We start from the raw sequence: 26,725 nt of genomic DNA, 5'->3' as shown, positions 1-26,725 counted from the left end.
ACCTAGCGGAAAAAAATCTAATCTACGAATTCCAATCTGGCTTCAGAACATCCCACTCCACTGACACATGCCTTCTCTATTTGAATGACCACATCAAACAAGAGGTGGACGCAGGCAAATACTGCGGCATGGTCATGCTGGACCTACAAAAGGCCTTTGACACGGTCAATCACTCCATTCTGATTGACAAGCTAAAAGCAATTGGTTTTGATAGTCTATCAGTGAGCTGGATGCAATCCTACCTTGAGGGGAGGGAACAGATGGTGGAGGTAAACGGTACCCTATCCCCCCCCCTCACAGTGAGCTGTGGTGTTCCACAAGGAAGCATACTAGGACCGCTACTGTTCCTAATTTATGCAAATGACATGTCGTCAGCTTGTGACTGCAACTTGTTCCTGTTTGCGGACGACTCAGCCCTGCTGGTCTCTGACAAGAACAAGTTACAGGTTGAAAAAACCCTCAGCTCGGAACTAGGCAGAATCTGCATATGGCTCGCTGATAACAAACTATCATTACACATGGGCAAAACAGAGTCCATTCTCTTCGGTTCAAATAACAAACTCAGCAAGACCGACGGCTTCTCAGTTACAGTGGGTGACAATATTGTCACAAGGAAAGATGAAATTACCTACCTGGGTTCCATCCTAGAGGCTAATCTCTCCTGTGACAAAATGGCATCCAATGTAATAAAAAAAAGTCAACCAACGAACTCGATTCTTGTACCGGATCTCCTCTCTGGTAAACAAGAATACCCTGAAGACTCTGGCAGGAGCACTCATTCAGGGGTACTACGACTATGCTTGCACCTCATGGTACCAAAGCACCTCAAAGGCGCTAAAAACAAAATTACAAACATCTCAAAACAAACTGGTCAGACTACTGCTTGACCTTACTCCTAGAACCCACCTCACCCCTGCCCACTTTGACAACCTAGGATGGCTTAGAGTAGACGACAGAGTACAGCAACTTGCAATGGGCCTGGTCTACAAGATACACTACACGACCAAGGTACCCATGTACATGTCAAAATACTTCCCAAAGGTCAGTGAATACCACGATCACAACACCAGAGGGAGCTCCACAAATCATGTTAAACCCAGATTCGGCTCAAATAAGGGACTAAACACGTTTCGCAATTATGCCACATCAATGTGGAACGCCCTACCCAAAGCTGTAAAGGAATGTGGATCACTACCCACTTTCAAAACCTCTCTCAAGGGACACCTACGGGAGACTGCAATTCAACACTGGCCCCTGTAAATATCCTAACCCAACCCCCTCCAATGTACAGTCATTTACCTAGTATGGTTTTGTCAATAGTCCAATGTACAATTTTGTTTGTTTGTACAGTGTCTCCCCCCCCCCCCCCCCCTCAATGTACAGTTTTACTTGTTTATACAGTGTGCCCCCCCCCCCCCCCAACCACCTCCAATGTAAATTACCCAGTATGGTTGTCAATATCCCAATGTACCCAACCCCCCCCCCACTCAACCTCCTCCAATGTACAGTTTCTACGTCAAATGTATATACTCCCTTTTCTTGACTCCTTCTGTATCACAAACAGTACTGTATTTGCAAATCTGGTATGTCATAAATGTATAGATGTAGCAGTACTGACTATCTGTATGTCATGTATGTCATATATGTCCTGATGAATTGAAAATGGGGGACCCTGATGTAAACAAGACGAAAGTCTTTCTCTGGTCTGCATCCCCTTAACAATTGTGTGTATTGAGCTGTACTGTATTGTACCCATTCTGCAATCTGTTAATAAAGTTTTCAATCAATCAATCAATCCATTGCACACATAACAAACGGATGTAATGCATACAAACACCTGTACATCGCTCGTCATGACCGTATTGTGGACATTGTGTCTGATGTGGTACGGAACATATCACCATCTAGTGCAGCAATGTACAAACATGCCAGAGTGAAACCAGAGTGGTTTGGCCTTACCAACGATGTCTTTGCTAACATACCAAATACACCGGACGTTGTTTTTGTTGACACCAGCCACAGGGAGGTGCTGGTCATAGAAGTAGGCTGTACCTTTGATCTGTACATGGACCAGGCCTTCCGGGACAAGTATATCAAATACCAACCACTGCTCAGTGTGATGGCTGACCTTGGGTATCGGTGTAGATATAGTGTACTTGTGTTCGGAAGTCTTGGCCATGTACACAAATGCACCATGACCGGTCTGAGAATTGCTGCAATGTCTAAAAGAAAAGCCAAACAAATTGCCAAATATTGCTCTGTCTCAGCTATTATTGGCAGCTTAGCCACGTGGAGAAGGAGGTGCTATGTGTACCCTTAAGTGTTCAGTGCTGCTTGGCCCCGATACATTTGATTCCCTGTTTATGTAATATAATTTGTGGAACCAAATAAAGTATTAAAATGTGTGTGTGTGTGTGTGTGTGTGTGTGTGTGTGTGTGTGTGTGTGTGTGTGTGTGTGTGTGTGTGTGTGTGTGTGTGTGTGTGTGTGTGTGTGTGTGTGTGTGTGTGTGTGTGTGTGTGTGTGTGTGTGTGTGTGTGTGTGTGTGTATGCATGCGCGTTTCTGTTACATTTAGAAGTCAGTGTTGGCAGGTATATCAAACAATTAAACAGTGTTTCCTGTGTTGTAGCATTTGTAGCAATTTTGTTTTTATTATTATTCTTAGCATTAAGATTTTACGATGCATTTTGATTACAATTTTACAATAAATGGAACCGGAAAAAAAACGAAACAAAGAAATACATCCTACTTTATGTTATGGCCCAGACATTTTTATTTCTACTATATATATATATATATATATATATATATATATATATATATATATATATATATATATATAATTCTACTTGTGATAACATAGAGCCACAGACTCTGTATCATGTGTTGAATTGAACGGTGAGCTACAGTAAGTGTATGGTTAATATTTCTTAAACTACGAGACATGAGTGACAGGAGAACCATAAATGAGTGACAGGAGAACCCTAAAAGAGTGAGAGGAGAACCCTAAACTAATTGAGTGACAGGAGAACCCTAAATGAGTGACAGGAGAACCCTAAAAGAGTGAGAGTAGAACCCTAAACTAATTGAGTGACAAGAGAACCCTAAATGAGTGACAGGAGAACCCTACATGAGTGACAGGAGAACCCTAAATGAGTTCACTATAGGCCAGTCTGGTTCTTCACGTGACATGAGCACTAGCTAGTATGTCTCAATGAGCCCGGGTTCCAAGGTGAGAAAAGACTTCTCTGAATTTGGCTCTTGTACTGAGAAAGTCACACGAATCTTCTGTTCTGCATCTCTAAACAACCGTGCCCTGTATTTGGCACATCATGTGTGCAGACCATGCAGGGCTTCTGGAAACCCCCTCCCCAGAACTGGGTGGCTGAGACCGGCCACATCCGCATCCTGGACCCCTACTTCCTGAGAGAAACCGCCAGCCGCCTGCTAGGCTTACCGCTCAGGGCACCGCCTGGGAGCAACCAGGTGAGAATAAGATAAGATGTTATCGATCCCCTTGCGGGAAATAGTATGGCTGCGCACACATACAGTTAAAGATAGAATCTGTAATGCCGTCACGCGGCGACCCAGATAGGCAAAAGAGCCGTGCTTGAAGTTGTACTTTGTCTTGTTCTGACGTGTGGATTGGAGTTGAGTGGGTACAGGGTAGGGCCCCTGCCAAGAGATGGGAGAGGGGGGCAGGCATGCGTTCTTCATGGGACGGGGTTGCAGATAAGTACTCGCTATTTGCATATCAATAGCGCCGGTCGTCAGGTGTGTTAAATACGTTCTCAGATACATTCACACCTAACTTGTTGTGAAGACACGTGTTACATTCCATTCGTAGAGGCAATTAGGCACTGTCTTTAGTCTGTGCTCAAGCGAGGGGACATTAAATGCGCATTCGCGGGAGCGCGCGTGCACGTGGTGCGTGCAAGCCCAGATGATTTCAATAACGCACCACTGGAGGGGGGGCATAACAGCAATATGTACAATGACAGAAGGAGGGGAGATCCAGACTCTACAAAAATTGAAAAAAAGTACTATTCAAGTCAAGTCAAGTCAAGTCAAGAGTTTTAATTGTCACAGCATACAGGTATACAATGAAATGCGGCTGGTCTTGCCCGCGACGATGTGCAATACAGTGGTACACCATATAATAGAATCCAATAAAAATACAGTGGTACAACATATAATAGAATCCAATAAAAACAACAGTGCAATAAACAGGTAACATGGTGTGCCATCTCGGTATCTGTACATAGTATTTACAGAGCATATAGGACATGCTAGGTAGCTTTAGTAGTGCAATACACTGTTCCTGTTGTTTTACTAATTTAAAGTGGCCTTTCCTCTGGCCATAAGTGTGCGTGTGTGCGGCATGAGTGTTAAAGTGGCTGCTAGTGTGTGAGCGTGCTCAGCGTGCGTGTCGTGTGTGTGTTTGTGTGTGCTTGTGTGTGGATAGTTCAGTTTCTGTGTCTCTCAATGTTCATTGTTCAAGGCTCTGATGGCCTGGGGGAAGAAGCTTAGCCTAAGCCTCTCCGTCCTAGTAGCTGGGGTTCGCAGGCGTCTGCCTGACCTCAGCAGCTGGAACAGGCTGTTATTGGGGTGGTGGGGGTCTTTCATTATCCTGCAGGCTCTGGATTTGCACCTCTTGTTGTATAGAGCCTGCAGGGGAGGTAGCGCAATACCCGTGGTACGCTCGGCTGAGCGCACCACTCTCTGTAGGGCCTTCTTGTCCTGTGCCGTGCTGTTCCCATACCAGGCAGTGATGTTTCCGGTCAAGATGCTCTCTACAGCTCCTGAGTAGAAGGACTGGAGTATCTTCCCCGATACTCTGAACTTCCTTAACTGTCTCAGGTGGTAGAGGCGCTGCTTCGCTTTCTTTACTACTGTGTCTATGTGTGTTGACCATGTCAGATCCTCTGAGATGTGGACCCCCAGGTACTTGAAGCTGCTCACCCTGTCCACGGTAGCCCCGTTAATCATCAGTAGTGTGTGTGTCTCCTGCTGTCCTCTCCTATAATCCACGATCAGCTCCTTGGTTTTACCAATGTTCAGGAGCAGGCTGTTGTCCTGGCACCAACGTTCCAGTACCTCAACCTCGTATGAATGTGTATGCATGTGAATGAATGTTGGTGGTGGTCGGAGGGGCCGTAGGCGTTGATTATTCGCCACGCTTCCGTGAGTCTGCCTCAGGGCAGCTCTGGCTGCAATTGTAGCTTACCACCACCGGTATGACTGTGTATGAACTAATAATGGACTCTGTGAAGCGCTCTGAGTCAGAGCAACAGTCAGTCAGAGAAGAGCGCTATATAAATCCAATCCATTATTATTATTATTATCAACCTCCTCCCGGTAGGCCTATATCAGGCAATAATGGACAGCAAGGACATCACAACCAAATATATAAAGGAAAAGTGGGAGAAGGAATTAGAAACGGAGATAACAGAAGAAGAATGGTATAACATATGTAAGATACAACACACAACCACAGGGTCAAGGATATGGAGGGAGTTTGGATGGAAAAACATAATTCGATTTTTTATAACACCTCAAAAAAGAGAGGCCTGGAGACATTCACACCTATATAATAGGTTACTGAACTCCGACCCACACATCAGACCAAAAATAAAAAATTTAAACAAAGGGTAAATACCAAGCGGGGCTCTTTTGCCTCAGACGTCGCTGTTTTGAGACTGTTACAGATTCTTCCTTTGCGCTGCATTCTGCACACATACTGTACCATACTGCACCATACTGCACACATACTGTACCATACTGCACCATACTGCACACATACTGTACCATACTGCACACATACTGCACACATACTGTACCATACTGCACCATACTGCACACATACTGTACCATACTGCACCATACTGCACACATACTGTACCATACTGCACACATACTGTACCATACTGCACACATACTGCACACATACTGCACCATACTGCACACATACTGTACCATACTGCACACATACTGCACCATACTGCACACATACTGTACCATACTGCACCATACTGTACCATACTGCACCATACTGCACACATACTGTACCATACTGCACACATACTGTACAATACTGCACCATACTGTACCATACTGCACCATACTGCACACATACTGCACCATACTGCACCTACTGTACCATACTGCACACATACTGCACCATACTGCACACATACTGTACCATACTGCACCATACTGTACCATACTGCACCATACTGCACACATACTGTACCATACTGCACACATACTGTACAATACTGCACCATACTGCACCATACTGCACACATACTGCACCATACTGCACGTACTGTACCATACTGCACACATACTGTACCATACTGCACCATACTGCACCATACTGCACACATACTGTACCATACTGCACACATACTGCACCATACTGTACCATACTGCACACATACTGTACCATACTGCACCATACTGTACCATACTGCACCATACTCAGATTCAGATTCAGACTGCACCATACTGTACCATAATGCACCATACTGCACCATACTGCACCATACTGCACACATACTGCACCATACTGCACACATACTGTACCATACTGCACCATACTGTACCATACTGCACCATACTGTACCATACTGCACACATACTGTACCATACTGAACCATACTGCACCATACTGTACCATACTGCACACATACTGTACCATACTGCACACATACTGTACCATACTGCACCATACTGTACCATACTGCACCATACTGCACACATACTGCACCATACTGCACCATACTGTACCATACTGCACACATACTGTACCATACTGCACCATACTGTACCATACTGCACCATACTGCACCATACTGTACAATACTGCACACATACTGCACCATACTGTACAATACGGCACACATACTGCACCATACTGTACAATACTGCACACATACTGCACCATACTGCACACATACTGCACCATACTGCACACATACTGTACCATACTGCACACATACTGTACCATACTGCACCATACTGTACCATACTGCACCATACTGCACCATACTGCACACATACTGCACCATACTGCACACATACTGTACCATACTGCACCATACTGCACCATACTGTACAATACGGCACACATACTGCACCATACTGTACAATACTGCACACATACTGTACCATACTGCACACATACTGTACCATACTGCACCATACTGTACCATACTGCACCATACTGCACCATACTGCACACATACTGCACCATACTGCACACATACTGTACCATACTGCACCATACTGTACCATACTGCACCATACTGCACACATACTGCACCATACTGCACCATACTGCACACATACTGTACCATACTGCACCATACTGTACCATACTGCACCATACTGCACCATACTGTACAATACTGCACACATACTGCACCATACTGTACAATACTGCACACATACTGCACCATACTGTACAATACTGCACACATACTGCACCATACTGCGCACATACTGCACCATACTGCACACATACTGTACCATACTGCACACATACTGTACCATACTGTACCATACTGCACCATACTGTACCATACTGCACCATACTGCACACATACTGCACCATACTGCACACATACTGTACCATACTGCACCATACTGCACACATACTGTACCATACTGAACCATACTGTACCATACTGCACCATACTGTACCATACTGCACACATACTGTACCATACTGCACACATACTGTACCATACTGCACCATACTGTACCATACTGCACCATACTGCACACATACTGCACCATACTGCACCATACTGTACCATACTGCACACATACTGTACCATACTGCACCATACTGTACCATACTGCACCATACTGCACCATACTGCACACATACTGTACCATACTGCACACATACTGCACCATACTGCACCATACTGTACCATACTGCACCATACTGCACCATACTGTACCATACTGCACCATACTGCACACATACTGTACCATACTGCACACATACTGCACCATACTGCACCATACTGCACCATATAGCACCATACTGCACACATACTGTACCATACTGCACACATACTGTACCATACTGTACCATACTGCACCATACTGCACACATACTGTACCATACTGCACCATACTGCACCATACTGCACACATACTGTATCATACTGCACACATACTGCACCATACTGCACCATACTGCACCATACTGTACACATACTGTACCATACTGCACACATACTGCACCATATTGTACAATACTGCACACATACTGCACCATACTGTACACATACTGTACAATACTGCACACATACTGCACCATACTGCACCATACTGCACACATACTGTACCATACTGCACCATATTGCACCATACTGTACAATACTGCACACATACTGCACCATACTGCACCATACTGCACCATACTGCACCATACTGCACACATACTGTACCATACTGCACACATACTGTACCATACTGCACACATACAGTACCATACTGCACCATACTGCACACATACTGTACCATACTGCACACATACTGTACCATACTGCACCATACTGCACCATACTGTACCATACTGCACCATACTGCACACATACTGCACCATACTGCACACATACTGTACCATACTGCACCATACTGCACACATACTGTACCATACTGAACCATACTGTACCATACTGCACCATACTGTACCATACTGCACACATACTGTACCATACTGCACACATACTGTACCATACTGCACCATACTGTACCATACTGCACCATACTGCACACATACTGCACCATACTGCACCATACTGTACCATACTGCACACATACTGTACCATACTGCACCATACTGTACCATACTGCACCATACTGCACCATACTGCACACATACTGTACCATACTGCACACATACTGCACCATACTGCACCATACTGTACCATACTGCACCATACTGCACCATACTGTACCATACTGCACCATACTGCACACATACTGTACCATACTGCACACATACTGCACCATACTGCACCATACTGCACCATATAGCACCATACTGCACACATACTGTACCATACTGCACACATACTGTACCATACTGTACCATACTGCACCATACTGCACACATACTGTACCATACTGCACCATACTGCACCATACTGCACACATACTGTATCATACTGCACACATACTGCACCATACTGCACCATACTGCACCATACTGTACACATACTGTACCATACTGCACACATACTGCACCATATTGTACAATACTGCACACATACTGCACCATACTGTACACATACTGTACAATACTGCACACATACTGCACCATACTGCACCATACTGCACACATACTGTACCATACTGCACCATATTGCACCATACTGTACAATACTGCACACATACTGCACCATACTGCACCATACTGCACCATACTGCACACATACTGTACCATACTGCACACATACTGTACCATACTGCACACATACAGTACCATACTGCACCATACTGCACACATACTGTACCATACTGCACACATACTGTACCATACTGCACCATACTGCACCATACTGTACCATACTGCACCATACTGCACACATACTGTACCATACTGCACACATACTGTACCATAATGCACCATACTGTACCATACTGTACCATACTGCACCATACTGCACCATACTGCACACATACTGTACCATACTGCACACATACTGCACCATACTGCACACATACTGTACCATAATGCACCATACTGTACCATACTGTACCATACTGCACCATACTGCACCATACTGCACACATACTGTACCATACTGCACCATACTGTACCATACTGCACCATACTGCACACATACTGTACCATACTGCACACATACTGTACCATACTGCACCATACTGCACACATACTGTACCATACTGCACACATACTGTACCATACTGCACCATACTGTACCATACTGCACCATACTGCACACATACTGTACCATACTGCACCATACTGCACCATACTGCACACATACTGTACCATACTGCACCATACTGTACCATACTGCACACATACTGTACCATACTGCACCATACTGCACCATACTGTACAATACTGCACACATACTGCACCATACTGTACCATACTGCACCATACTGCACACATACTGCACCATACTGGACCATACTGTACACATACTGCACACATACTGTACCATACTGCACCATACTGCACCATACTGTACCATACTGTACCATACTGCACCATACTGCACACATACTGCACCATACTGTACCATACTGCACCATACTGTACCATACTGCACCATACTGTACCATACTGTACCATACTGCACCATACTGCACACATACTGTACCATACTGCACCATACTGCACACATACTGTACCATACTGTACCATACTGCACCATACTGCACCATACTGCACACATACTGCACCATACTGCACCATACTGCACACATACTGTACCATACTGCACCATACTGTACCATACTGCACAATACTGTACAATACTGCTCACATACTGCACCATACTGCACCATACTGCACCATACTGTACCATACTGTACAATACTGCACACATACTGTACCATACTGCACCATACTGTACCATACTGCACCATACTGTACCATACTGCACACATACTGCACCATACTGTACCATACTGTACCATACTGCACCATACTGTACCATACTGCACCATACTGCACACATACTGCACCATACTGCACCATACTGCACCATACTGCACCATACTGTACCATACTGCACCATACTGCACCATACTGTACCATACTGCACCATACTGCACCATACTGCACCATACTGTACCATACTGCACCATACTGCACCATACTGCACACATACTGTACCATACTGCACACATACTGTACCATACTGCACCATACTGCACCATACTGCACCATACTGTACCATACTGCACCATACTGTACCATACTGCACACATACTGCACCATACTGTACCATACTGCACCATACTGCACCATACTGCACCATACTGCACACATACTGCACCATACTGCACCATACTGCACCATACTGTACCATACTGCACCATACTGCACCATACTGTACCATACTGTACCATACTGCACACATACTGCACCATACTGTACCATACTGCACCATACTGCACCATACTGCACCATACTGCACCATACTGCACACATACTGCACCATACTGTACCATACTGCACACATACTGTACCATACTGCACCATACTGCACCATACTGCACACATACTGCACCATACTGCACACATACTGTACCATACTGCACCATACTGTACCATACTGCACCATACTGTACCATACTGCACCATACTGCACCATACTGTACCATACTGCACCATACTGTACCATACTGCACACATACTGCACCATACTGTACCATACTGCACCATACTGCACCATACTGCACCATACTGCACACATACTGCACCATACTGCACCATACTGCACCATACTGTACCATACTGCACCATACTGCACCATACTGTACCATACTGTACCATACTGCACACATACTGCACCATACTGTACCATACTGCACCATACTGCACCATACTGCACCATACTGCACACATACTGCACCATACTGTACCATACTGCACACATACTGTACCATACTGCACCATACTGCACCATACTGCACACATACTGCACCATACTGCACACATACTGTACCATACTGCACCATACTGTACCATACTGCACCATACTGTACCATACTGCACCATACTGCACCATACTGCACCACTGTACCATACTGCACCATACTGTACCATACTGCACCATACTGCACCATACTGCACCATACTGCACCATACTGTACACATACTGCACACATACTGCACCATACTGCACCATACTGCACCATACTGCACCATACTGCACACATACTGCACACATACTGCACCATACTGCACCATACTGCACCATACTGCACACATACTGCACACATACTGCACCATACTGTACCATACTGCACCATACTGCACCATACTGCACCATACTGTACCATACTGCACCATACTGCACCATACTGCGCCATACTGTACCATACTGCGCCATACTGTACCATACTGCACACATACTGCACCATACTGTACCATACTGCACCATACTGCACCATACTGTACCATACTGCACTACAGGCTACAAGACGAGAAGTTTGAGTCAAAATGGGAGAAGTGGGAAGAGTATAGGAAAAAAGAAACAACATCACAGGAGAGTGAAAAGGAGACAAGAAGAAAAATATATCTTTTAGTTCTTATCTATCGAATTGTATTGTACTGTCGTTTATAATTTTGACCGCCAATTGTATTGTTGTATGTGGATGTTTTGTTTGTAAATAAAAAAACTGAAAATAAAAATTTAAGTATAAAAAAAAAAGAGAGGCCTGGAGACATTCACACTATATATATACATATACATACTGCACACATACTGTACCATACTGCACCATACTGCACACATACTGTACCATACTGCACCATACTGCACACATACTGCACACATACTGTACCATACTGCACACATACTGTACCATACTGCACCATACTGTACCATACTGCACCATACTGCACACATACTGTACCATACTGCACCATACTGCACCATACTGCACACATACTGTACCATACTGCACACATACTGTACCATACTGCACACATACTGCACACATACTGCACCATACTGCACACATACTGTACCATACTGCACCATACTGCACCATACTGTACCATACTGCACCATACTGCACACATACTGTACCATACTGCACCATACTGCACCATACTGCACACATACTGTACCATACTGCACACATACTGTACCATACTGCACACATACTGCACACATACTGCACCATACTGCACACATACTGTACCATACTGCACACATACTGTACCATACTGCACACATACTGTACCATACTGCACCATACTGTACCATACTGCACCATACTGCACACATACTGTACCATACTGCACCATACTGCACACATACTGTACCATACTGCACCATACTGCACCATACTGCACACATACTGTACCATACTGCACACATACTGTACCATACTGCACACATACTGCACCATACTGCACACATACTGCACACATACTGTACCATACTGCACACATACTGTACCATACTGGACCATACTGTACCATACTGCACACATACTGTACCATACTGCACCATACTGCACACATACTGCACCATACTGCACCATACTGCACCATACTGCACACATACTGCACACATACTGCACCATACTGCACCATACTGCACACATACTGTATCATACTGCACACATACTGTACCATACTGCACCATACTGCACCATACTGCGCCATACTGTACCATACTGCGCCATACTGTACCATACTGCACACATACTGCACCATACTGTACCATACTGCACCATACTGTACCATACTGCACCATACTGCACCATACTGCACCATACTGCACACATACTGCACCATACTGCACCATACTGCACCATACTGTACCATACTGCACCATACTGCACCATACTGTACCATACTGTACCATACTGCACACATACTGCACCATACTGTACCATACTGCACCATACTGCACCATACTGCACCATACTGCACACATACTGCACCATACTGTACCATACTGCACACATACTGTACCATACTGCACCATACTGCACCATACTGCACACATACTGCACCATACTGCACACATACTGTACCATACTGCACCATACTGTACCATACTGCACCATACTGTACCATACTGCACCATACTGCACCATACTGCACCACTGTACCATACTGCACCATACTGTACCATACTGCACCATACTGCACCATACTGCACCATACTGCACCATACTGTACACATACTGCACACATACTGCACCATACTGCACCATACTGCACCATACTGCACCATACTGCACACATACTGCACACATACTGCACCATACTGCACCATACTGCACCATACTGCACACATACTGCACACATACTGCACCATACTGTACCATACTGCACCATACTGCACCATACTGCACCATACTGTACCATACTGCACCATACTGCACCATACTGCGCCATACTGTACCATACTGCGCCATACTGTACCATACTGCACACATACTGCACCATACTGTACCATACTGCACCATACTGCACCATACTGTACCATACTGCACTACAGGCTACAAGACGAGAAGTTTGAGTCAAAATGGGAGAAGTGGGAAGAGTATAGGAAAAAAGAAACAACATCACAGGAGAGTGAAAAGGAGACAAGAAGAAAAATATATCTTTTAGTTCTTATCTATCGAATTGTATTGTACTGTCGTTTATAATTTTGACCGCCAATTGTATTGTTGTATGTGGATGTTTTGTTTGTAAATAAAAAAACTGAAAATAAAAATTTAAGTATAAAAAAAAAAGAGAGGCCTGGAGACATTCACACTATATATATACATATACATACTGCACACATACTGTACCATACTGCACCATACTGCACACATACTGTACCATACTGCACCATACTGCACACATACTGCACACATACTGTACCATACTGCACACATACTGTACCATACTGCACCATACTGTACCATACTGCACCATACTGCACACATACTGTACCATACTGCACCATACTGCACCATACTGCACACATACTGTACCATACTGCACACATACTGTACCATACTGCACACATACTGCACACATACTGCACCATACTGCACACATACTGTACCATACTGCACCATACTGCACCATACTGTACCATACTGCACCATACTGCACACATACTGTACCATACTGCACCATACTGCACCATACTGCACACATACTGTACCATACTGCACACATACTGTACCATACTGCACACATACTGCACACATACTGCACCATACTGCACACATACTGTACCATACTGCACACATACTGTACCATACTGCACACATACTGTACCATACTGCACCATACTGTACCATACTGCACCATACTGCACACATACTGTACCATACTGCACCATACTGCACACATACTGTACCATACTGCACCATACTGCACCATACTGCACACATACTGTACCATACTGCACACATACTGTACCATACTGCACACATACTGCACCATACTGCACACATACTGCACACATACTGTACCATACTGCACACATACTGTACCATACTGGACCATACTGTACCATACTGCACACATACTGTACCATACTGCACCATACTGCACACATACTGCACCATACTGCACCATACTGCACCATACTGCACCATACTGCACACATACTGCACCATACTGCACCATACTGCACACATACTGTATCATACTGCACACATACTGTACCATACTGCACCATACTGCACCATACTGCGCCATACTGTACCATACTGCGCCATACTGTACCATACTGCACACATACTGCACCATACTGTACCATACTGCACCATACTGCACCATACTGTACCATACTGCACTACAGGCTACAAGACGAGAAGTTTGAGTCAAAATGGGAGAAGTGGGAAGAGTATAGGAAAAAAGAAACAACATCACAGGAGAGTGAAAAGGAGACAAGAAGAAAAATATATCTTTTAGTTCTTATCTATCGAATTGTATTGTACTGTCGTTTATAATTTTGACCGCCAATTGTATTGTTGTATGTGGATGTTTTGTTTGTAAATAAAAAAACTGAAAATAAAAATTTAAGTATAAAAAAAAAAGAGAGGCCTGGAGACATTCACACTATATATATACATATACATACTGCACACATACTGTACCATACTGCACCATACTGCACACATACTGTACCATACTGCACAATACTGCACACATACTGCACACATACTGTACCATACTGCACCATACTGTACCATACTGCACCATACTGCACACATACTGTACCATACTGCACCATACTGCACCATACTGCACACATACTGTACCATACTGCACACATACTGTACCATACTGCACACATACTGCACACATACTGCACCATACTGCACACATACTGTACCATACTGCACCATACTGCACCATACTGTACCATACTGCACCATACTGCACACATACTGTACCATACTGCACCATACTGCACCATACTGCACACATACTGTACCATACTGCACACATACTGTACCATACTGCACACATACTGCACACATACTGCACCATACTGCACACATACTGTACCATACTGCACACATACTGTACCATACTGCACACATACTGTACCATACTGCACCATACTGTACCATACTGCACCATACTGCACACATACTGTACCATACTGCACCATACTGCACACATACTGTACCATACTGCACCATACTGCACCATACTGCACACATACTGTACCATACTGCACACATACTGTACCATACTGCACACATACTGCACACATACTGCACACATACTGTACCATACTGCACACATACTGTACCATACTGGACCATACTGTACCATACTGCACACATACTGTACCATACTGCACCATACTGCACACATACTGTACCATACTGCACCATACTGCACCATACTGCACCATACTGCACACATACTGCACCATACTGCACCATACTGCACACATACTGTATCATACTGCACACATACTGTACCATACTGCACCATACTGCACACATACTGTACCATACTGCACCATACTGCACCATACTGTATCATACTGCACACATACTGCACCATACTGCACCATACTGCACCATACTGCACCATACTGCACACATACTGCACCATACTGCACACATACTGTACCATACTGCACACATACTGCACACATACTGTACCATACTGCACACATACTGTACCATACTGCACACATACTGTACCATACTGCACCATACTGTACCATACTGCACCATACTGCACACATACTGTACCATACTGCACCATACTGCACACATACTGTACCATACTGCACCATACTGCACCATACTGCACACATACTGTACCATACTGCACACATACTGTACCATACTGCACACATACTGCACCATACTGCACACATACTGCACACATACTGTACCATACTGCACACATACTGTACCATACTGGACCATACTGTACCATACTGCACACATACTGTACCATACTGCACCATACTGCACACATACTGCACCATACTGCACCATACTGCACCATACTGCACCATACTGCACACATACTGCACCATACTGCACCATACTGCACACATACTGTATCATACTGCACACATACTGTACCATACTGCACCATACTGCACCATACTGCGCCATACTGTACCATACTGCGCCATACTGTACCATACTGCACACATACTGCACCATACTGTACCATACTGCACCATACTGCACCATACTGTACCATACTGCACTACAGGCTACAAGACGAGAAGTTTGAGTCAAAATGGGAGAAGTGGGAAGAGTATAGGAAAAAAGAAACAACATCACAGGAGAGTGAAAAGGAGACAAGAAGAAAAATATATCTTTTAGTTCTTATCTATCGAATTGTATTGTACTGTCGTTTATAATTTTGACCGCCAATTGTATTGTTGTATGTGGATGTTTTGTTTGTAAATAAAAAAACTGAAAATAAAAATTTAAGTATAAAAAAAAAAGAGAGGCCTGGAGACATTCACACTATATATATACATATACATACTGCACACATACTGTACCATACTGCACCATACTGCACACATACTGTACCATACTGCACCATACTGCACACATACTGCACACATACTGTACCATACTGCACACATACTGTACCATACTGCACCATACTGTACCATACTGCACCATACTGCACACATACTGTACCATACTGCACCATACTGCACCATACTGCACACATACTGTACCATACTGCACACATACTGTACCATACTGCACACATACTGCACACATACTGCACCATACTGCACACATACTGTACCATACTGCACCATACTGCACCATACTGTACCATACTGCACCATACTGCACACATACTGTACCATACTGCACCATACTGCACCATACTGCACACATACTGTACCATACTGCACACATACTGTACCATACTGCACACATACTGCACACATACTGCACCATACTGCACACATACTGTACCATACTGCACACATACTGTACCATACTGCACACATACTGTACCATACTGCACCATACTGTACCATACTGCACCATACTGCACACATACTGTACCATACTGCACCATACTGCACACATACTGTACCATACTGCACCATACTGCACCATACTGCACACATACTGTACCATACTGCACACATACTGTACCATACTGCACACATACTGCACCATACTGCACACATACTGCACACATACTGTACCATACTGCACACATACTGTACCATACTGGACCATACTGTACCATACTGCACACATACTGTACCATACTGCACCATACTGCACACATACTGTACCATACTGCACCATACTGCACCATACTGCACCATACTGCACACATACTGCACCATACTGCACCATACTGCACACATACTGTATCATACTGCACACATACTGTACCATACTGCACCATACTGCACACATACTGTACCATACTGCACCATACTGCACCATACTGTATCATACTGCACACATACTGCACCATACTGCACCATACTGCACCATACTGCACCATACTGCACACATACTGCACCATACTGCACACATACTGTACCATACTGCACACATACTGCACACATACTGTACCATACTGCACACATACTGTACCATACTGCACCATACTGCACCATACTGCACCATACTGCACACATACTGCACCATACTGCACCATACTGCACACATACTGTACCATAGTATACTGCACCATACTGTACCATACTGCACCATACTGCACACATACTGTACCATACTGCACCATACTGCACCATACTGCACACATACTGTACCATACTGCACACATACTGCACCATACTGTACCATACTGCACCATACTGTACCATACTGCACTACAGGCTACAAGACGAGAAGTTTGAGTCAAAATGGGAGAAGTGGGAAGAGTATAGGAAAAAAGAAACAACATCACAGGAGAGTGAAAAGGAGACAAGAAGAAAAATATATCTTTTAGTTCTTATCTATCGAATTGTATTGTACTGTCGTTTATAATTTTGACCGCCAATTGTATTGTTGTATGTGGATGTTTTGTTTGTAAATAAAAAAACTGAAAATAAAAATTTAAGTATAAAAAAAAAAGAGAGGCCTGGAGACATTCACACTATATATATACATATACATACTGCACACATACTGTACCATACTGCACCATACTGCACACATACTGCACACATACTGTACCATACTGCACACATACTGTACCATACTGCACCATACTGCACACATACTGCACCATACTGCACACATACTGTACCATACTGCACCATACTGTACCATACTGCACCATACTGCACACATACTGTACCATACTGCACCATACTGCACCATACTGCACACATACTGTACCATACTGCACACATACTGTACCATACTGCACACATACTGCACACATACTGCACCATACTGCACACATACTGTACCATACTGTACCATACTGCACCATACTGTACCATACTGCACCATACTGCACACATACTGTACCATACTGCACCATACTGCACCATACTGCACACATACTGTACCATACTGCACACATACTGTACCATACTGCACACATACTGCACACATACTGCACCATACTGCACACATACTGTACCATACTGCACACATACTGTACCATACTGCACACATACTGTACCATACTGCACCATACTGTACCATACTGCACCATACTGCACACATACTGTACCATACTGCACACATACTGTACCATACTGCACCATACTGCACCATACTGCACACATACTGTACCATACTGCACACATACTGTACCATACTGCACACATACTGCACCATACTGCACACATACTGCACACATACTGTACCATACTGCACACATACTGTACCATACTGGACCATACTGTACCATACTGCACACATACTGTACCATACTGCACCATACTGCACACATACTGTACCATACTGCACCATACTGCACCATACTGCACCATACTGCACACATACTGCACCATACTGCACACATACTGTATCATACTGCACACATACTGTACCATACTGCACCATACTGCACACATACTGTACCATACTGCACCATACTGCACCATACTGTATCATACTGCACACATACTGCACCATACTGCACCATACTGCACCATACTGCACCATACTGCACACATACTGCACCATACTGCACACATACTGTACCATACTGCACACATACTGCACACATACTGTACCATACTGCACACATACTGTACCATACTGCACCATACTGCACCATACTGCACACATACTGCACCATACTGCACCATACTGCACACATACTGTACCATACTGCACCATACTGCACACATACTGCACACATACTGCCATAGCATAAAACATGGATGGTTCCACTCACACTCAATAATGTATATTAGGGGTATATATTACATAATGTACATATATATATATTTTGACTGGTGACTGGTACTGTATATATATAAATAAGATGATATTTGTACACCTTTGACTGGTACATTTGACTGGTACTGTATATATATATATATATACAGTACCAGTCAAATGTTTGGACATGCCTTCTCATTCAGTTCAATGAGAAAGTGTGTCCAAACGTTTGACTGGTACTATATACAGTATATATATATACTGTATATATATATAATATACACCATTACTTATGAGATAATAAGGTAAAGAGTTCAGGCAAACAGTACACACACACACACACGCGCACACGCACGCACACAGAGTGCAGCTCCACTCCTCCCACCAAGCAGTGTGACGGCTGGTTCACGTCTGAGAAGTGGGAGAGCCTCCACTTCAAGTAAGTTCATGCAGACACACTGTTTAATGAGGGACATGGAGGAGGGCACACACACACACACACACACGCACGCACGCACGCACGCACGCACACACACACACACACACACACACACACACACACACACACACACACACACACACACACACACACACACACACACACAGACATACACACACACACACACACACACACACACACACACACACACACACACACAGATGATAGTTTCAACATGGTTCAAAGGATATATAAGGATACAAGGAGCATTGTCTCCACCACACCACAACACACCACAACACACCACAACACAACACACCACACCACAACACACTACAACACAACACACCACACCACAACACACCACACCACAATACACCACAACACAACACACCACAATACACCACAACACAACACACCACAATACACCACAACACAACACACCACAATACACCACAACACACCACAACACAACACAACACACCACAACACAACACAACACAACACAACACAACACACCACAATACACCACAACACAACACACCACAACACAACACACCACAATACAACACAACACACCACAATACACCACAACACAACACACCACAACACAACACACCACAACACAACACACCACACTACAACACAACACACCACAATACAACACAACACACCACAATACACCACAACACAACACACCACAATACACCACACCACACCACAATACACCACAACACAACACACCACAACACAACACAACACACCACAATACACCACAATACACCACACCACAACACAACACAATACACCACAACACAACACACCACAACACACCACACCACACCACAACACACCACAACACAACACAACACAACACAACACAACACACCACAACACAACACAACACAACACACCACACCACAACACACCACACCACACCACACCACGGGGACTACCCGTTACAGCAGAAGCTGAACAGACTCTTGCCCCCTCTCAGCAGTTTCACTTGTTTGTTCTTCAGGGGTGAAACTTGCCGTGGCTAAACCTCACGTCTCTCTCTGTGCGAACATAATGGCCATTTCCTCTCCAGCGTATGAAATTATAGAGGCGGCCGGGTCAGTGCACCTCCAGAGGTAGACAGTCCTGCGGACGTTGGCCTCGGGAGTAGTGGCTCTCACGTGACCTGAACCCTTCGGGAATTCCTGCGTTGCTACTGGGAGTGAGGCTGCAGAACGGAGCGCTCCCTGTAACTGGTCAGGGTTACCGGTGACAGACTGGGAAAACAATTCAGCCCTGCACTTTGTGTCTTGACGGGGCCAACATTCCACTCGAGAACGAGCAAACAAAGATTCTCTGATTATATTGCCCACAGGAAGAGCCTTTTTCCAGAACATCCAGAGGGGACCGGTTACATAGGCTCGTTGGAGGTATAATCCGCCATCAAGACTGTCATCCACACAAAAGTGTCACATCCAAGGAGAATAGACAAAGAAACTGATTGTCCAGTTTGGCTGACCTGCGTGATTACGCTTTGTTAACCGTCTGTAGTGTGGTAGTGAAAGGGTTAACCTGACATGTGGTAGTGAAAGGGTTAACCTTCTGTCGTGTGGTAGTGAAAGGGTTCATTTGAAAAACAAAACAAACATAGAAACATTCACTCTGCATATTAGAAAGAGACCCATCCTTCACTATTATTCTGCCCATAGACTGTTCAGCCGAGACAGTGGTGCCACCTGCTGGTCAAGTCAAGTCAAGTCAATTTTATTTGTATAGCAGCACATTTCCAGGCAGCGGCAGCTGGCACCAAAGTGCTTCACAGGCAGGTTGATAAAAACAAAATAATATGATGCAAGATATAAGATTAAAAACACAGTAAAGCAATGAAAGTAATAAAAACAGGTAGGACACAGTAAAACAAAGAGGATAGAAGGGCCAGGGGTCTAGTGGTGATTAAGTGGGGGGGAAGGCCAAGGAGAACAGGTAGGTTTTTAAAAGTGATTTAAAAGCCTGCACGGTCTGGGCGGCCCGTACACTGAGGGGGAGGCTGTTCCACAATCTAGGCGCTGCGGTGGAGAAGGCTCTGTATCCCCTAGTCTTGACCCTAGTTCTAGGCACCACCAATAGCAGCTGGTCAGCTGATCTGAGGGATCGGTGGGGGGTGTGGCGGTGCAAGAGCTCGGATAGATAGGGAGGAGCTGTGCCATTTAGTGATTTAAAAACATTTAGGGCTAATTTAAAATCTATTCTAAAACGAACAGGTAGCCAGTGGAGCGAGGCCAAAACTGGGCTGATGTGCTCATGTTTTTTTGTTTTGGTGAGGTGGCGCGCGGCTGCGTTCTGCACCAGTTGTAGGCGGTGAAGCTGGGATTTGTCAATGCCTGTGTAGAGGGCATTGCAGTAGTCGAGGCGAGTGGTGACAAAGGCATGTATCACCGTCTCTAGGTTACTTAGGGAGAGGTATGCCTTTGTCTTTGCCAGGAGTCTGAGGTGGTAAAACTGTTTTTGACTACGGCGCTGACCTGTTTATCGAATTTAAAATAGCTATCGAAGATGACCCCGAGGTTCCTGACAGAGGTGGAGAGGTTTGGACCCAGGGGACCAAGTGCGTCAATGAGGGGGGCCGGGGGGGCACTATTAAAAACAATGACCTCGGTTTTCCCTTCGTTTAATGTCAGGGAGTTTTCAGACATCCAGCACTTGATTTCTGCCAGGCAGTCATGAAGTAGTGGTTTTATTGATGTTTTCCCTTGGTCAACCATTGTATCACATCTCATGTACTTTCTCTTTCTGCAGGCTCCACCTTACCCTACGACTGGAATGCTGGCCATCTTCCTGGCTCTAAACTACTGTGACAAGGTCCATGTAGCCGGGTTCGGTTACCCCGACACAAAGGACACAAGACACCCCGTCCATTACTACGGCTACCAGACCATGATGTCTATGAAGGTGATGGATATTAAATATCATTATGAATTGGACCCAGGGCCGGTTCTAGGCATAGGCAGTATAGGCAAATGCTAAGGGCGCCACCACCCAGAGGGGGCAATTCGTCTTTTTTACTAATACTACTAGTTATTTCGAAATACTGAAGTCTTATCTATAGTACAGTTCCAACATTTATAACAATCCCATGGAAAATGAGTGTTTTACAATGGCTCATTAATTTGGACAGCGAGTGAGAAATTCTCCAAACAAACAACTTCTTCGTCTTCTTCTCTCCCTTTACCGTATGGAACAGAATAAACTGTGATGCAAGGGGGCAACAGATAAAATCCTGCCTAGGGCAGCCAATTGGTCAGAGCCAGCCCTGATTGGACCCCTGAGACGAAGGACCATATACTGTGTGTCCGTTTTGGAATCGATTTTGCACAACCCATGTAATTTGCGCGAAGTCAATCAATTATGAGTGTGAATGTGAAGCATCACCTGAACTCAACCTCTACCATCTTTAACTAGAAGAGTGCACAACACTCTCAACTACCACCTTGTTATCTGCCGCTGGCACTGGCCATTGAAAGCTGTACAGTTCTAGAATGTGTAACGTGTCTGGCTGTGTGACGTTAAAGGAACACACCAACATTTTGGGAAATTAGCTTATCGTCTTCTCCAGAGAGAGACAAGAAGATAGATACCAGTTTCCTCTCTGTGCGTTCAGTAGAAAGCTATCTGGCTGCACGTTAGCCTAGCTTAGCACAATGACTGGAAGCGGACAGTGCCGGTTAGCCTAGGCATTGTCCAACTAACACCTCTCCCGAAGGCTAACCGGCACTGTCCGCTTCCATTCATTGTGCTAAGATAGGCTAACATGCAGCAAGATAGCTTTCTACTGAACGCACAGAGAATAAACTGGTATCCATCTTCTTGTCTCTCTCTGGAGAAGACGATAAGCTAATTTACCAAAATGTTGGTGTGTTCCTTTAACTTGTTAGAATTAACAAAGAGCTACTCAGATGCTGTTTTTTGCACACATTTATTATCAAATCATACTGTTAGACTTATGACCATACGATGCCTGGTCTTACGGCTCTATATTCTCTCAATATACATGCAGATCGACATATAGATTTACAGACACAAGCCAAATTGTTACTAGAGATGACACGTTAACATTGTGCCGGATGGCAGGTAGACAGGAAGTGAAGTGAGTCATTGGCTCAAGTTAAATCAAATTAAACCTGTTGCTACATCAAGTACAAACATGGAGCGCCACTTACTGACCTAAACACGGCACTGCAACTAAATAATAACACAAATACAGCAGTGTGGTGGAACCGGACTCATCAATTATGTCGCAGACCGATCTTCATGATCAATATAGGTTTAATAGTGAAACACGTAGTACAAATAGATTAAATTAGCTTGGGCTAAGAGGAGTGCTCTCGTCATGGCCGCTGGGAGAACACTGAGGGAGAGAAGGGGATGATGAGCTTAAGTGTAGAGAAGGCCGTAGCCCCTTGACTCTCACCTATAGGTGTGATTTAAGCTGTTGTTTGGGGCCACCGAAAGGGATTCATCAACAATCGGCACATTTTTGACAAAGTCCAAGATAGCATTCAAAGGAGGCAAAAAGCACACACCTCAAAGGGTTAAACGGGTCAACGACTATGTTTAGTAAGTTGTTCCTCTTGAGAAGTTGTTCCTCTTGAGAAGGTGTTCCTCTTGAGAAGGTGTGGGGCAACACTATTGAGCAGTTCTATTTCTTGCGTGCTTCACATCTGGCTTCACCTATTGGAACTGTTTTCAGCTCATGCTGAAAGAGTCTTACATGCACCAATCATCAGGGCTCTGCCCTCCACCACCTGCTATAAAAGGCAGCATAAGATGCCAAAACAGCCTTCCGTTGCTTTCAGGCCAAGGAATCGCTTCACAGCCATTACCCTTGAGTCCCGAGTGTTACCAGAGCGACTATGAAGCGTGAAATAGCTAGACGTATTCATCAAACAAACAACAAAAACAAGTTGATTTGGAGTTTCTTTCCCCACCAATAATGGCCAACAATGCAAACAATGGAGATCAAACATTTTAAGTAAAATGAGGGTCTATTTTATGGGGGTTATCAGAGGCAAGGCAACCGATCGTTTTGTTCAATTATTTTGTATGACTTTATACGTATGTTCCTGATTTCCAAATGGAATCGTTATTTAAAATGTTGCTTGTTCTCTACTACAGGACTCAGTCCACAGCCTTTCCCTCGAAGCTAAAGCCCTGAAGAGGCTTGAGGAGTGTGGAGCCGTCACATATTTGCACCCTCATTCCTGACGGTGACTTCTGAGCAGGACAAGAGGATAGATACCAATGTGCATTCAGTAGAAAGACATTTCCCATAATGTTGGCGTGTTCCTTTAACCGTCAGAGCATCAACACCACGACTGGCCAGTCCAGCTGGATTTCAGTGGTAGTTGGAACGACTCACATTCAATTAAATTCAAAGTCGAAATTAGGATTCTAAATGGTAAATAAATGGTACATGGCTGCATTTATATATTGCTTTTATCCATAGCGCTTTATAATTTGTTCCTCACATTTTACGCATTCACTCGTGCACATTCACACACCAATGGTGGAGGCAACCGTGCAAGGTGCCAACCTGCACATCGGGAGCAATTAGGGGTTAAGTGTCTTGCTCAAGAACACTTCGACATGCTGCCTGGGAGGAGTGGTAATCGAACCAGGAACCTCCGGATTACCAGATGACTGCTTTACCTCCTG

At 44.4% G+C, this 26,725-nt stretch overlaps 1 protein-coding gene across 1 annotated transcript in view; it reads left to right on the top strand.

The window, feature by feature from the left end:
* LOC311233552 (CMP-N-acetylneuraminate-beta-galactosamide-alpha-2,3-sialyltransferase 4-like) overlaps positions 1-26,311 on the top strand; it is an 81,186-nt gene extending 54,875 nt beyond the window's left edge. The window contains exons 9-11 of the mRNA XM_084320520.1: positions 3,343-3,486; positions 23,810-23,962; positions 26,186-26,311. Of these exons, the coding sequence (XP_084176646.1) occupies positions 3,343-3,486; positions 23,810-23,962; positions 26,186-26,275 (387 nt within the window). The 3' untranslated portion in view covers positions 26,276-26,311. The remainder of the gene's footprint in view (positions 1-3,342; positions 3,487-23,809; positions 23,963-26,185) is intronic.
* Positions 26,312-26,725: the final 414 nt, after the last annotated feature.

The sequence above is a fragment of the Notolepis coatsorum genome, assembly GCF_963971535.1.
Source record: "Notolepis coatsorum genome assembly, chromosome: 8".
NCBI classification, from domain to species: domain Eukaryota; kingdom Metazoa; phylum Chordata; class Actinopteri; order Aulopiformes; family Paralepididae; genus Notolepis; species Notolepis coatsorum.
The sequence above is the reverse complement of the archived record's forward strand: the minus strand, read 5'-3'. Positions and strand labels throughout refer to the sequence as shown.